The 16549-nt window shown below is 39.7% G+C and overlaps 1 protein-coding gene and 1 long non-coding RNA gene across 4 annotated transcripts in view; one reads left to right on the forward strand and one right to left on the reverse strand.

The window, feature by feature from the left end:
• The window catches only part of Drosha (drosha ribonuclease III), a 124826-nt gene extending 116552 nt beyond the window's left edge, over positions 1-8274 (forward strand). For both annotated transcript variants that reach the window (XM_090332096.1, XM_090332097.1), the window contains exons 28-33: positions 1302-1443; positions 1704-1786; positions 1872-1975; positions 4744-4836; positions 5955-6001; positions 7856-8274. In XM_090332096.1, the coding sequence (XP_090188222.1) occupies positions 1302-1443; positions 1704-1786; positions 1872-1975; positions 4744-4836; positions 5955-6001; positions 7856-7986 (600 nt within the window). In that variant the 3' untranslated portion in view covers positions 7987-8274. The remainder of the gene's footprint in view (positions 1-1301; positions 1444-1703; positions 1787-1871; positions 1976-4743; positions 4837-5954; positions 6002-7855) is intronic.
• A 6648-nt stretch (positions 8275-14922) lies between these two features.
• LOC150064621 (uncharacterized) overlaps positions 14923-16549 on the reverse strand; it is a 29448-nt gene continuing 27821 nt past the window's right edge. For both annotated transcript variants that reach the window (XR_016535171.1, XR_016535170.1), the window contains one exon: positions 14923-15210. This is a non-coding gene — a long non-coding RNA (uncharacterized LOC150064621). The remainder of the gene's footprint in view (positions 15211-16549) is intronic.

The following is a 16549-nucleotide window of genomic DNA, read 5'->3' on the forward strand; positions in this document are numbered from 1 at the left end:
CAGTTTTTAATTCCTGAAGTTAAAATGTGGAAATTACACGTGAATTTGATTAAAGATAAAGGATCTCACCGTGAAAACCAGCAATTCAAGACATAGGCTAAATCTTTAAAATAATAATGAAAGTGCAAGTGTAAATAAGTAATTTAAATCTTTTCAACAGTGCATAGCATGAGATTACTTTTTAGAGTCCTATAATATCAAAATTAGGATCAGTGCCATAGAACTAGATGACTATATATGTTTGACTTCCCTTCTTTCCTCCTATCTGTTCTCTCTCTGTTCATCATCCCTCCCTTCCTCCCTCCTTCCCTCCCTCCCTCCTTCTTGAGCCATACTCCCTGCCCATGCTGTGAATTTTAATAACATTATAATGTATACTCTAACCCAACTCTATGATACTCCAACAAGTAATTGAGCTCTTTAACTATTAGATCAAATGCAGGCTGTCAAAGCAGAGATAGTTATTAAGAAAATGCTAGAGCTGGACACCGGTAACTCATGCCTATAATTCTAGTGCTGAGGATTGTGGTTTAAAGTCAGCTGGACAGGAAAATCTATGAGACTCTTTTATTCTATTATCCTGCAAAAAGTTGGATATAAAGCTGGCTCAAGTGCTACAGCACTAAACTTGAGCAATAAAAAATTCAGGGACAGTGCCTAGGCCCTGAGATCAAACCCTAGGGCTGTACCTTAAAAACAATGCTAGAAGCTTGTCTTAGTATCTCAAGCCTGTAATCTTAGCTGCATAAGAGATAGAGATCAGGACTTTATAATTTGCAGCCAAATGGAACAAAAAGAAGTTCATGAGGCTTCGTGAACCTGCCATGGTGGCATGTGCATATAGCACAATAGCTGGATGCAGTTATAGCTGGGTGCAGTTATGCATACCTCTTGTCTCTAACATCATAGAAGCAGAAGCAGGATCTTAGCCTATGCCAGTAACCTAGGCAAAAATAAGGCTGTACCTTGAAAGTAACCAGTGTAGAGAGGGGCTAGAGGGGTGGTAGAGTGCCAGCGTAGCAAGCAGGAGAAATTGAGTTCAATCCTCAGTACTGAAAAAAGTAATCCTAGAAGCATGTGGAGTCTATTACCGTCATCTGAGGGAGTTCTGGGGACACAGACACAAGAGAACAAAAGTGCTCCCCACTGTTGCTCAAAATGGTAGATCACTAGCCTTGAGCCTTGAGCTGAAGAGCTCAGAGACGACATCCAGACCCTGAGTTCAAGCCCTAGGATGGACAACATAAAAAGAGAGAGTGAAGTGACTTGTTGCTATGTGTACCCCAATTCCTTCTGACCAGTTGTTGCGAAGCTCTTTGGTGAATAACAGAACTCAAGCCAAAGTGGCAGAAGAGTTGGGCATGCAGGAGTACGCCATCACCAATGACAAAACCAAGCGGCCAGTGGCTCTGCGGACCAAGACATTGGCAGACCTTTTGGAATGTGAGTCCTGTAAAGCTGTCTCAATACACAGGTGCAAAGTTTAAGTCGAACTGAACATCTCTAGCCGTTGCATTCGTATTAATGTTCTGGGGAGGGAAGATTGGTAGACAGGAGGGAGGGGACAGATGGAGGAAAGAGGAGGATGGGAGGGGAAGGACTACAAAGGTCCTGGAAATGGAAAACCTGGCTACAACATCATTTAAAAGTCCAGTTATTTTGCTCTTGTGATTTGTGGTTTGCTTTTCAATCTTGTTTTTCAGCATTTATTGCAGCATTGTACATTGATAAGGACTTGGAATATGTGCATACCTTCATGAATGTCTGTTTCTTCCCACGACTGAAAGTAAGCTAGATAAAGTTGGATGGGTCTGTTTGATTTCTGGGGATTCCAGAAGCCATCACTAAATGTTTTTGGGGAACTTGCACAGGAGTTCATTCTGAACCAGGATTGGAATGACCCCAAATCCCAGCTGCAGCAGTGTTGCTTAACACTTAGGACTGAAGGCAAGGAACCAGACATCCCCCTGTACAAGTAAGTACTTGCTGCCTGCACACCTTGGGGCTTGTTTAGAGTTGACCGTCCATGATTTAATGGGGGGTGTTTTCATTGCTGTCAGGAAGAGCCCACGGTTGTGACTTCCTGACTGTCTGTCACATTGGACTTTTAGTATTAGTTGTAAATAAATGGCGCCTCTCTGTCATCTCTCTGTCTCCTCCCATCTTTAAAATTCTCGGTGAACTATTGTTTAGTGGTCACCCAGATTTGGTAGTTCACAGCTGTAATTCCAGTTTCTCAGGGGGCCAACATCAGGGGCATTATTGTGTGAGAACAGCCTGGGCACAAACTCGATGAGACTTCTATCTCAACAGGGTATGAGGTGTCCTGTCTGCAATCCCAGCTATGCATGAGTAGAGTTGAGGTACAAGGCTGGCCCAAGGGCTCACACCTGGGAATCCTGACTCCTCAGGAGGCCAAGTTCAGAGATCACAGACAGACCTAACCAGGGCAGAAGCATCCATGAGACTCCATCTCCAATTAATTAGCAAGGAGCCACTCTAGAATTGTAGCTCAGCTGAGCAAAAGCTAGACCCTGCGTTCAAATCCTGATACTGGACACAAAAAGAAAATGTTCCTACCTGATTTAAACCCCAGTACCACCCAGCAGAGAGGCATCCTAAGATTACAAGATTAACATAGGGATTTTTGTATAAAGTAGTTTTTAATGTGTGTTTAAAAAAAACCAAAAAACCTTTTTATTTCTTATAACCTCTGCTGGCTGTGTGTGGTTGTTTGAGGCAGTATTGGGTTGCCTCTCAGTGCTTTGCCTGTTGACTGTCTCTGTGGCCTGATGGATAGCTATGGGAGATCACGGGACCATTGTAAGGAGCAGGCTGGCTGGGAAACTCAGAGCTACAGCTTTTCTCCCTAGGATTTATATCCAAAGCTGCCTTCTGCTTTTGAATATAGCAAAAGTCATCTAAAAAGAATGGGGCACTACACTATATCATACTCGTTCTTTATAATTGGCATACATTATCCCCACAAGGGCTATTTCATTGTGACATTTGTACAAATGTATACAATATATTCCAACCAACTCCCTCCACCCCTCTCCATTAGTTCTTAGAGTAATTTTAACAGGTATCATTCTTGCTGACAACCACATTCATCCTCTTTCGCCCTATTTAGCCCAATCCCTTCCCACTAGTACCACCCCTCTCAACAAAGCCCACCTAACACCGTGATAGGTTCGCTCTGATGTCATGTGCTCGATTGCCTTGTGGCACCATATTGAATGAGAAGTTTGTTGAAGGAGGAATTTCACAGTGATCTATTTCAGTAATAGATGGATTCCATCTCCTGCTTTGGCCACCATATGCTTTTAAGGATGTTTGAAAACCTCGTTTCAGAATCAACACGCCGCTTCTACAGACACGTTTCCAGCACCCACCCCACATGCGACGAGTTCCCTGTGGAGTGCAAGCCCTCTTTTGGACTTCACAAACTTCACAGTCCCCAGATTTTCGGCAAAGTAGAAGTTGGGAATTTTGAATCTTTTTTCATTTTTTGGTTTAACAGTCACAACATTTTATGGACTTTTTCTTTTCTTTCTTTTTCTGAAAGGGAGACTGAGGCCAAGAGTAGGATGAGTTAGAATCCCCTCCCCTTGCAAATTGTCCAAGTAGCTGTTACCTGTGGGATGAAGTTTTTTATTTATGAGGAATATAGCACAATTGTTTAGAAATAGCATCTTAATATGTGCCTAATAAGCACAATGACTATCTACCCTGCATTATATGGAAGGCCCAGAGTGTTTCCCCATCACAGGGATAATTAAGGCACAAAATTCAAGTGACACTCCTGGCACACAGCATGGCCATGGCAAGTGCCTTCTTGGCCAAGCCACTGCGCATGCTCACCTTGGGTGGAGACTCCAGGGGATACTGTGTTCATTCCAAATGATTACTTTTAATTGCCCTTTTACATGAACTTACCAGTTTCACTGTTTCAAATGTGCACCTCATCATCAAAATCCTGGCATACTGTTGTGTGCTTAACAGTGTCGCATACCTCCGAAATGATCACAGGCATTTCAGAAATGAACTGTGTGTTCCGATCAGTTAGGTAAGATAGCAGACCTTAGGAAGAATCTAGTAGTGGGTGTGGAACCATTTGGAAGAAACTTGACGTGTGTTACCCTAATAGTTTTTGTGTTTAGCTGTGACTAATACTTAAAAAATACAAGTGGACACGTAGCTTGACTGGCTTGCATGGCTGATATTCTGCCAGTTGAATCGCACCTCCATCCCTGTCTTTTACAATTTGGTTTGGAGATGGAGTCTTGTGAGCTTTCACTGTGCATTGGCCTTGAGATGCAATCTTCTCAACCTTAGCCTCTTAAGTAGCCAGGATTACAGATATGAATCACCTGCGCCCAGCTACTTGTTTAACTTTTTCTCACTAAAAGTTTTGTCATGTATACTTGGAAGATACACACTTAAGAAGTTTTATAAAAAGTCTTGTGTATACTTCACTGTGAATCTTAAGATGCTGTTTATATTACTTTGGGGGGAAAAACAAACGTTTTGCAGAATTTGTAAAATTTCCTGTTTCAAAACCCTGTGTGAGCCAAGTTAGCAAATCAACATCTTACCCACTTACTTATCTGCCATTTTCTCATTTCTTGTTTATTTTTACATTCCTCTATGCAATAAATACAAGATTTTTGTCAGTTGTATAGCAGCAAAAGTAATTAAGCAACACTTTACTGTAATTGCTATTCTTTCTCTTCCTTCTAGGACTCTGCAGACAGTGGGACCTTCTCATGCCAGAACATACACCGTGGCTGTTTACTTCAAGGGAGAGAGGATCGGCTGTGGGAAAGGACCAAGGTATGAGAAGAAAAGACTTGAGTTTCATTAAATGAGCACCTGGGGACAGGGAAGTCCCAGGGGTTTCTAGGATGCAGTCTGTCTTTGTTAACTTGGAATGTAAGAATAAAGTGAATCTTGAAGACTATGTCCACACCAAACCAACTCCTAAACTTGGTAATCATCCCTGAAAAGGCCTGTGCTTCTTTGAGGAAACCACATTCGCTGATGGACAGGTCACCTCTGTCCAGTTTAGTCTCAACAGAGTGCACACACTGAGGCAAGCTAGACCTAACATATGTCGTGTTGTACGTGCCACAGCCAGATACTTCATATTCTAGTTGTGTGTGTGTGCATGTGCGCACGTGTGTGTGTGTGGGTACACACACCAGCTTGAATTCAGAGATTGCACTCTACCATTTGAACCACAGCTATGTTTAATAACTTTATGTAAAAAGATGTTGTCACCTTCCATTTTACCCTCCAATTAATTTAGCTCCTCCATATATATGTCATATGTCACAAAATTTATATGTATGTTATATTACATATATATACATATACATTATATACTTCATAGAGATATTTCCTCTTTTTTTTTTTTTTTTTTTTTTTTTGTCGGTCATGGGGCTTAGACTCTGGGCCTGGGTGCTGTCCCTGAGCTCTTCAGCCCAAGGCTACCACCCTACCACTAGAGGCACAGGCCACTTCGAGTTTTCTAGTGATTAATTGGAGGTAAGAGTCTCACAGTCTTTAGTGTTTTTAGTGCGGGCTTTGAACCCTAATCCTTAGATCTCAGCCTCCTGACTAGGTAGGATTACAGGCATGAGCCACTGCGCCCGGCTGATGGGGGGGTTTTTCCCCCCATACTTACATAAGAAATACTTCCAGTCTAATACACATGGGAGCCACTTTATTGCAACATTAGGAGTATGGAATAAACATTGTAAACAGGCGTTGTGCAAATTTCTGCATGTCCTTGTGTGTATTCACATTCACATAGTTCAGTGCGTAACAGTAAGAATAATAATATGAAATTTGATGCAGTATACGTGAAAATCTGCTATAATATTTTCTAGCTATACATTGTTGTTGAAATAATTCTTTAATATGTACCTCACCTTCATTTTATTTTATAGTATTCAGCAAGCAGAAATGGGAGCTGCAATGGATGCACTTGAAAAATGTAAGCCAATCTCTTTTCCCCTAATTATATGTTCCTAATGTAATGAGTCTTATGGAAAGAAAATGAGGTAGTGGAAAAATGACAAGGGCTGATAAAATGTGATCTTGTTTTCCTTATAATTATTTTCCATACACAGAGTAGAGTAGAATGTAAGGTATGTCTAAAATGGACTTTCCATTTTTTAAGAAAGTGTTCTCAAGTGAGTTTGATTTTCATTTTCCCTTTTGACACACAGACCCATGCCTCTCGGTAATCTGTGCAAGTCACAGAGTATATATATATATCCTTGTGTGTATTTCCCTGTTCTTCTAAGATCTGATACAGACACAGAAGTATACATATAAATACTTCTTTCAGTTTAGTTTTGTGGTCATTATGAAATTTGAAAGATGTTTTTTGCAATATGATACATTATTCTTGCCCAATCCTATATCACGGGCAGCCTTGTAGGCCACAGAGAATGGCTCCAATTCATTCTCTCTTAATGATTGTGTATTATATCCTACTGTAGATGTACTTTTTCATACAGATGGATACTTTGTATGGGTGTGTGTCTATGTGTGAGTCTGTGATTAGATTTCAATAGTAGGAACTTTTTAGAAACATGTATTCAATTTTACAGTCGAATTTACTGAAATGTAAAATTCACATGGCAGAAACTCACCATTTCTTGGAATTTGCCTGATTTCTTTTCTAAGATTGTCACGTTTAAATCAGTATAAATAAGTAGTTTTATTGAAGGTTCTCATGTCGGCTGTTACATTTAAAACTAACTGGCTTCAGACTTACAAAGTCTTTTACTGATTCACCACCTGTCTTTCAAGCGCTTTTTCTTCCTTCCTGGTCCTGGTCTTTCTTTGACCTGGGATGAAGATGGAACGCTTACATAGACAAGGGCCGAAAAAAGAATGTAGGAAAATGCTATAAATAGATATGCTCTATACTTTAAATGCTATAGACATACTTTCATTGTGTTTCGTTCTTATAATAGAGAAGCAAACTTGTTTCCCCATACATCCCTGCTTCTCTGTTATTTGCCCTTTGTGAGATGGGGTAGTGCTTGTGCAGGGCCAACCTCAGTCCTCAGCTGGTGAGACAACGCAGCGTCACTTCCTCATGATTACCATAGCTTATGTGTCCTTTATGATGATGCTGTGTGTGGTATGTATGTTTGTGTGTGTGTGGCTGGTTCAGCATGTGCTGTGGCTGCTATCCTTATTCTATGCTCATTCTTAATTCATTTATTCTTATTTCTTATTTATTCTTATTTCACTTATTCTTAATTCATTGTGGGACTGAACTTGGGACTGCTAATGACAACTGAATAGTGCAGTTCTTAAATCTTAGTTCAGATTTTCACTGTGTCAAAGACCAAACTAAATGTAGCTTAAACTGCTATTTGGTGATGCTTAATTAATTAATTACGTGAAAGAATGTCTTAGCCTTTAACTTTCCTTTTTGCCCGATTATGTTTTTCTTTTCAGAAACTAATTCTTGATAAATAAGGGTTTGGTAATACCACTTATTTGTTTGAAGCTTTTGGTTTAAGCTTTTCCAAGTGTTGGGGAACTTTGTTGAAGCACTTGGTTAAAAGCACTCCAAAATCACACGTCTGTGTTTTAACACTTTTGTATGTTTTGATGCCTTTTATACTCAATTTTGCACCAGACATTGAAGTTTAGTAGCCCATCTTGATTGCTAAAATGTTTCTGAATGAGAGTGAATATGAGAAGAAAACAAACTACTCTTGTTTCTAGCCTTACAAATCACAGCATGCACATATGTTTAGTTTGTGTTATCCTCTGCACCAGAACCTATCCTTTATTAAGTATAAAACATGTCTCCTTGTGTCAGATAACTTTCCCCAGATGGCCCATCAGAAGCGGTTCATCGAACGGAAATACAGACAAGAGTTAAAAGAAATGAGGTGGGAAAGAGAGCACCAGGAGAGAGAGCCAGATGAGCCTGAAGACCGAAAGAAGTGAAGGAGGGCCCAGAAGTGGTGGTGTGTTTCCTTGCTTAATAACTGTGACCATTGCCCATTGAGACCTCGCCTAGTTTTCCTTCAGACAATGAATGAAGTGTGACCATTGAAATAATACATGAAGTCAAATGCTGTGATTGTTTTACCGATCAAATGTTCTGTTTTTAGCTGGATGGTTTTTATTACAAAGCATTTGATTCTTCTATTTAAGTGGAAAACTTTACTGTAGTGAGTGTTTATGATTTCCTTTTATTTTGCTCTTATAACAATAAAATTCAAAAAAAGCATATTCTGTGTGGTACAGATCCTGTTTTTTAATCTTGTGGCCATAGATTTTCAGCGGACAAATGACTGATTCACTTGACCAGATGTTTTGATGATTCTGTGGTAATAGCTACAGTTTTTTTGAAATCTCTTGGTTATTAACTAAAATTTTCAGCATTCATCTGGATGTTTGCCAAGCTCTGAGCTACAAGTATAGAACTACCCAGATCTAAACAATAAGTCAGTCCTTTGTAGAAAGATTATGTTTAATGTTTACTTGACTGGTGGGATGGGGAAGGGACTTATATTTGAGTCCAACACTTACTTTGAATTGTTAAAGTGGCTGAGAAGTCAAGATTCTAAGGCAGACCACCATTTTAACAGCTGTTCTCACCCAGAACCAGCGACTCCCTGGAAAAGTATGAGACCCTCCTGAGTTTAGATTCAGTTTGGTGTGGGGTGGAGGGAGGGAGCAGGAAGAGAAGGATTCAGAACTTCCATGGGCTTCTCTAATTCCTGCATTAAAAGGCTAATATTTCATTAGAGGACATGACATCTATGGGGAAAAAATCACTGGTTTCTAGTGAAATAAAGGCAAAACTTCTATGTAATACAAATGTTTTTTTGATACATTAGAAGATACTATATGCTAAGCATCTACAGTGTGTCAGGTACTGTTCCAGGCTCCAGGGTACAACTGTGAACAAAGCAGACTAATCTTCAACTCAGGGGGAGCCACTTTACTAAAATTGCCACCCTATTAAACAAGAAAGTCGTGTGCATGACACAACAGAGTACCAGGTAGAGTGTAGCTTTCAGGGGAGTTGAGAGCTAAGATGAAAGGAAAGAAAAGAGTCACTCTAGTATCTAGGGGTGTTTCTTATGTATATATCTATTTGATGTTACAGGTATATCATTTAAAATTGGAAAATACATTACTTAGCAGGAGAAAGAAATTTTGCTTTGCATTATACTTATAAATTGCTTTGAAACTTCTTTATACAACTACTTAAAAACAATTAAAACATAAACATTTTTTGAAAAGAAAGTAATGTGAAACAAGTCAAAAGCAAAAGGTAGAGAATGAATGGAATCCATGCTTTAAACCATATAGCCACTTTAATTTTTTTGCAGTTATAAGATAAGCAGCTCTTTTTTATAAAATACAGTTGCCATCTAATAGTTTTTCTGTGACATTGCAGCTTATTGAATTTCTTTTTTTCATATATTTTTATTGTAATTAATAGAAGGGTTACATTATATTCACCAGATAGAAGGGACATTACTTCACAAATATTGATACCCTTTCTCATGTCATGGTCACCATTTCTCTTCCCCCCTTTTCATCTTGATTTCCCCCCTTCCCTATTCTATTTCAAATAACCAATTAAGCATATATAAAATATATCAGAGAACAAGGTGAAATTGTAACAATATGAGATAACCAAGGGACAGCAAAAGACATAAGAGATAACATGGTACATTAAGGACAACAATCACTCATTGTATGGCTTTTGTTTCTATATCCTGGAAGTCCTTACGTTTAGTGTCATACTATATGGCCTTATGGATCTAGATTTTGTTCTATTGTGAATCTCTTGTAGGAGAGCCCAAGGTTTCTACTGATTATGACATATGAGGGAAACCGTTGAGCCTATGTTCCTTTGAGTCTGGCTTACATCACTTAATATAATTTTTTTCTAAGTCTTTCCATTTCCTTACAAGTGGGGCAATATCGTTCTTTCTGACAGCAGCATAGAGTTCCACTGTGTATAAATACCATATCTTGTTGATCCACTCATCAACTGAGGGGCATCTGGGTTGGTTCCATGTCTTTGCTATGGTAAATAGTGCTGCAATGAACATTGTTGTGCTAGTAGATTTAGTATGTCCTTGTTTCTGGCTGGTTGGGTAAATGCCAAGTAGTGGAATTGCTGGGTCATAGGGGAGCTCTATGTTTAGTTTAGTCATTAGAGGAACTGCCATACTGCTTTCCATAGTGATTGAACAAGTTTGCACTCCCACCAACAGTGTAGTAGTGATCCCTCCTGGCTGCATCCCCTCCAGAATCTGTTGTTATTAGATTTCTTGATCCTGGCCATTCTAACTGGAGTGAGGTGGAATCTTAGAATTGTTTTGATTTGCATTTCTTTTATGGCCAGAGATGTTGAGTATTTCTTCATGTGTGTATAGGCCATTCTTATTGCTTCTTCAGGGAAGACTCTCTTTAAGTCTTTGGCCCATCTTTTAATGGGATGGTTGTTTCTTTGGAGATTAGTTTGGGAGTGATTCATTTTTTTTATTTTATATTTTTTATTGTAATTAATAAAAGGGTTACATGATATTTGCCAGATAGAAGGTGCATTAATTCACATATATTGACACCCTTTCACATGTCTTGGTCCCCATTACCCGCCCCTCCACCCCCCCCATCTTGGTTTTCCCCCTTCCCTATCCAATTTCAAATAACCAAATACAAATAAATCCAATATATCAGATAACAAAGTGAGATACTGTAACAATATGAGATAACCAAGGGACAGCAAAAGAGAGGAGAGATAACCTGGTACATTAAGGACAACAGTCATTCATTATATGGCTTTTGTTTCAATATCCTGGAAGTCTTTTCAATTAGCTTCATACTATATGGCCTTATGTATCAAGGTTTTGCTCTATTGCAGATCTCTGCTAGTAGAGCCCAAGGTTTCTACTGATTATGACAAATGAGGGAAACCATTGAGCCTAAGTTCCTTTGAGTCTGGCTCACTTTACTTAATATGATTTTTTCTAAGACTTTCCATTTCCTAACAAATGGGGCGATGTCTTTTTTTCTGACAGCAGCATAGAATTCCATTGTGTACAAATACCACAACTTGTTGATCCACTCATCAACTGAGGGACATCTAGGTTGGTTCCATATTTTTGCTATGGTGAATAATGCTACAATGAACATTTTTTTGAGCTGTGGATATATTGTGTTTATGAGGCCTTTGTCCATTGTACGGTTAGTGAAGATCTTATCCCACTCTGTAGGCTTGCTAGTTAATTTGCTAGCTATGTCCTTTGCCATACAGCTCTGTAGTTTAATGCAGTCCCACTTATCCAGCCTTTCTCTGATTTGCTGTGTTTCTTGGTCCTTATTAAGAAAGTTTCGACCTGTGCCAAGGAGACCTAGTGTATCTTCTATTCCTTCTTGTAAAGTTTTCAGTGTATCTGCTTTTACCTCGAGGTCTTTGATCCATTTGGAGTTAATCCTAGTGCAAAGTGACAAAGAAGGATCCAACTTTAGTTTTCTGCAGGTGCTTAACCAGTTCTGCCAGCACCATTTGTTGAAGAGACTTTCTTCCATTCTACTTTTTTTGCTCCCTTATCAAAGATTAGGTGTCCATAGGTCTTGTGGTTTAATATCTGGGTCCTCAGTTCTATTCCATTGGTCTTCAGGCCTATTCTTGTGCCAGTACCAAGCTGTTTTAGTCACTATAGCTCTGTAATAGAGTCTAAAGTTTGGAATTGAAATTCCTCCTGAGCTGTTCTTTCTGCTAAGAAGTGTTTTTGCTATACAGTGTCAAAAAGGCCGTTTTCTATTAGCATATACTAATTGTATAAAGTAAGGTCTTTTATTATGTCATGAATGTATGCAGTGCACTCTGTCATATCCCCCAATGCCCTCTCTTGCTCTCTCCCTCTGGTCTAACTCATCTTCTTAGTCTCCTTTCTGAGAATTCTGTCCTGTCAGACTGGGTATACACATTTGTATACATGCACCTAAGTATTTACCATTGGGATGTCACAATATACTTCATATATTTTCTTTTTCATTAACTAATGGATCTTGTATGCCTTTCAGTTGGATCCATATTTAGGTAATGTAATTGTTGATGGCTGCATACTAATGCATATCCTACATGCCAATTATGGATATACCATCATTCATTAAGCAATCTAATAGAGGATGTGTAGACTGCAAGCAATTTGTAACTGCCACACACATCTTTGCTCTGCTCCACATGAGAGAGAGAGAGAGAGAGAGAGAGAGAGAGAGAGAGAGAGAGAGAGAGAGAGAGAGAGAGAGAGAGAGGGAGGGAGGAAGAGAGAGAGAGAAAGGGAGAGGGAGAGGGAGAGGGAGAGAGATTGATTAAGAAGAGAGAGCTGGTTGCTTCTGGCACATTTCCCACTCTACTGGCAATTGTTTTAAGCATTGTTTTTAAATTCTAAAATGCCAGATAGCAGAACTGGAAGAGGAAGAATGCCAGATCAGAGGTGGCTTTGACAATGTTACAAACAAAAACAAAAAAGCAAGGGGAAATATGTGAATGGTTTTTTAAAACAAACATTTTCACTACTTTTTTTTTTTGGTGGGGTGGGAGGAATAGTCATGGGGCTTGAACTTGGGATCTGGGCGCGGTTTCTGAACTCTTCAGCTCAAGGCTAACACTCCACCACTTGAGCCACAGCTCCACTTCGTTTTCTGGAGGTTAATTGGAGATAAAGGAACTTTTGTGCTCAGGCTGGCTTTGAACTGCGATCCTCAGATCTCAGCATCCTGAATAACTAAGATTACAGGCATGAGCCACTGGCGCCCGACACTAATCTTGAATATTGTGTCGGAATACAGGAATTTGTATTGAACTTTGATTTTTCCTCAGTAGTGCCCTGGCCCTTTTCAGCTTCTTTCCAAATTAATGTTTCTTAAAGCCTGGAGAAGTCCATAAAACACTATTCCAGCTGGGTGCTGTTGGCATACCTGTAATCCTAGCTCCTTAGGAGACTGAGATCTGAAGATTGTGGTTTGAAGTCAGCCTGGCAGGAAAGTACATGAGACTCTTATCTCTAACTAATCACAGAAAAAGCTGGAAGTGTCATTATGGCTCAAGTGGTAGCACACTAGCCTTGAGTAAAAGGAGCTCAGGACATCACCTAGGCTCAGAGTTCAAGCCCCAGGACCAACAAAAACAACAGAAAAAACAAACAAACAAAAAAACCAAATCTCCCACTGTAAAAGCTCTCAGATTGTAACCTACAGGGCAGGCTGACTCAGTGGCCAGTGGAGCATTGATGAAGAGAGTAACTGAATTCTACAACCAGCCCCATAGAGCAACTGTAACCACAGAACCCAGCTCTGCTTCCCATTCACTCAGGCTCCCAGTTCTGATGGAGCAAAGAGCAAGAGAGCAAGTTCCTATGCTTATCTCCCCTATGAAGGGGAATTAGTATTGTTTGTCCTTGAGGCAGAGTGACTCTTGAGTCACTTGAGTGTTGAGAATTAAAGGAGGATATGTGTGAGACTGGAGGAGGGCAAGGAAGGCTCGCTGAGAAGCTCATGATTGAATTTACTAGACCGCAATGATGAGAAATAGCCTGTAACATGCCTGGATTTATGCACATAAAATACATGTCTCTGTCTTCAATGTGTAGCTTGTCTGTTATAGCAGCTAGCTCTCACTTCACTAATGCAGCTGTTCAAGATGGGCACTTGGCCATAATTAAATGCTTGTTTTTTTTTATTAAAAGTAATAAAAATAAAGGCTAGGTGAAAGCCTTTTTGCTCATGTATTACTGAATGCTACACCTGTGCTGACATGTTCTTTAGTAATGTTTACTTAAGGCTCACCAATGTCCTTGCACTTAGAAATGAAATTTTAAAACATGACAACCATAAAACCAATTGCTAATTAGGAATTAGATGTTCTGAGAGCATGCTACTTTCAGAGGTTTATTATATTCATATTGGTAGTGTTTGCTCTGCCCTGGATGTGGAAAACATGGCTTTGTATAAGCAGAGTCTTTGTTTTCAGCAGCTCCCGGTTTAGAGAGTGTGTCAGATTCCATGCAGAGTTCAGCAGGGACAGAGTGACTGGCTCCTTCCAGAAGGGTCAGGTTCAGTCTGCTCTCGAGGGGTGACCTAGCTCATTGGTGTGGTACATTGTCATACTCCTCTAGGGAAGGGCCTTTTGGATCAAGTCAGATATTTTGTTTTTATTCTCAACACCATTATGAGGCTACAGAATTATTCCAAAACCTTTCTTGTAAAAACCAGTTCATTTGCCCAAGTACAGTTGATTTGTTCAAATGAAGGTTTCCTGCAGAGTCCACGAACTTGTATTTTATGACTCTTCAGTCACTTTTTATCTCTCTTCATGGTCAGTGGAAGACACTGGGTCAGCTCTGATAATCCATGCAGTCCAGATGTGGTGTGTTGTTCTCCTGAGGTTTCCTTTCCCTTTATCCTGTGGATTAGATCTAAAGCCTTGATTTTAGCTTTCGGTTCAGAGTTTGTGGTGCATGTGTATTTAAGCAATTCCTCTACCCACTCCCACCCCCACTGATGTTTCAACAGTACCAGCTTTCCAATTCTTAGTAATTTGGTTAATTTTCTGGTTAGTTGGCCAAGCTATAGATGTTGTTTAAAATAGCTAAGTTGTAAGAATTTGGTACAAAGCAATAGAAAACTAATATACATTTTTTTTGCTAAACAGCTGATGTCATCTTCTAATGTTTGAAATATAAGTCTCCTGTAGCCTGAAGAATAAAGTCCAAGCTCCTTAGAATGACATGAGATCTCTCTAGGAGAAGGAATCCATTTCAGCCTCAGCACCTTGCACCAGCCCTTCACTTACACATAGCTCTGTCCAGCCTGACAGAGCTATCTGCACGTTAAGTACATGATGATTTCTCTCCCCTCTCACTGCTCTCAAGATGGCCACCTCCTTTACTAATCATTTTTTATTCTTTTAGTCTTTACTCTGGTACTATCTCCAGCACTCCATGCCTTGGGTCTTCAGTTTGAAGTATATAATTCTTGAGTTCCTTCCTGAGTCCCATTGGCACTGTATTTTCACTACTTCTTGACTTAACCACCTTTCTCCACTAGTCCACAAGCTCTGAGTAGATAAAACCATTGCTCTTCATCTTGAAAATGGGCTCGAAGTACACAGGATGGCTCTCCATCAGTTTTCCATTACTGTTTGAGGAATAAAAAAATGGGAAGGGGTGTCAATGTGTATGAAGTAATGTACTTCATAACTAACCCTTCTATTAATTACAATAAAAAATTGAAGTATGAAAAAAAGGAAAAAATTAACTGAGCTTTTCTTTGTAATTCTATAAGACTCTACCCCGTCAAGAGCCGTTCCAGCCTCTTGTAAGCCACAGTCTTGCAGAAAGAACTCTGAGGCTGGTGTGATAATAAGAGCCCTTTGGAGATGGCTGGGGATATCCTGCACCAGGATTTAAGCAGAAGCTAAAAGCTAAAAGAGGGTAACATAAGCCTAGTACAACCTAGTGAGAAGCAAAGAGTTTGTCTTCTCTTGTCTACCTTGTCTTTTCTACTTTTCCAAGACAGACAAATGAGCTCCAGAGCAATATTTAAGATGATTTAGATAGAGCCACAGAAACGGAAGGAAAGTAAGTTTCGTTATTGGCGACAGCACTAACTGCTTGCTTGGGATCCGCCCTTCCCCCATCATCTCCAGCAGTAGCTTTGTTGCCAATGTTCTTTGCTAGGGACACATTATGTTTATCTTATGTAATCTTATGTCACACATTGTGTTTTCATTTTCCAGCCGGATTGTTTCTGCGCTGCTCTTATTTGGAGATTTGTGAGCTGCTCTGCATATCCTAAGTATATACTTAGAACTCCCTGTTTTCTCTGGAGCTCATCCAGCCACCTTCTTATCTCTGACTCTGTCAGGGGCTCTAGGGACTCCCTTGAGTTCTCTGCCAGTCACTCAACAGGAAACACAGTTGTCCCTCCATCCAAATTTTCTTTTACTTCAGGTTAGGCAAGAAGTTTTAAAGGAAGTTTATTTTTTTTCTTTTAAAATATCCCACAGCCAGCTAATCATTTGTATGCTGAATATTAGCTTATCGTGATTCGCAAGTCCTTGATAAAACAACTCATAATGAAAATGCAGGGAGACTCTTAACTGTAGTGATTCTAATGTTCACCTCTGTTATTCTAATAATAGGGGTCTCAAATGGAGCCGTGGAGAACAGTAGTTGCCCCTGACTAGAATTCAACCAAAAAGATCAAGAGAGAGCCCTAATTGCCTTTCTTCTCAGATCAAACAATTGACTTAATTCTCCAGGCCTACACACGGAAATGTGTTTGAGGAGATTCAAATAGGTTACTACAGAGGATTAAGGTTTTCTCTGCAGATTATACTTTTATGCCCTGTAGTTCATTGCTTGAAGTGTTAAGTGGTTTTGTCAAAATAAGCAGAGCTGGGAAGGATTTTTAGAAACTTACAAATCTCATACACTTGCTGAGTAACACAAGGGGCATCTTTATTTTCCCCCCT

The sequence above is a fragment of the Megascapheus bottae genome, chromosome 4, assembly GCF_031878675.1.
Source record: "Megascapheus bottae isolate mThoBot1 chromosome 4, mThoBot2.hap1, whole genome shotgun sequence".
NCBI lineage: Eukaryota > Metazoa > Chordata > Mammalia > Rodentia > Geomyidae > Megascapheus > Megascapheus bottae.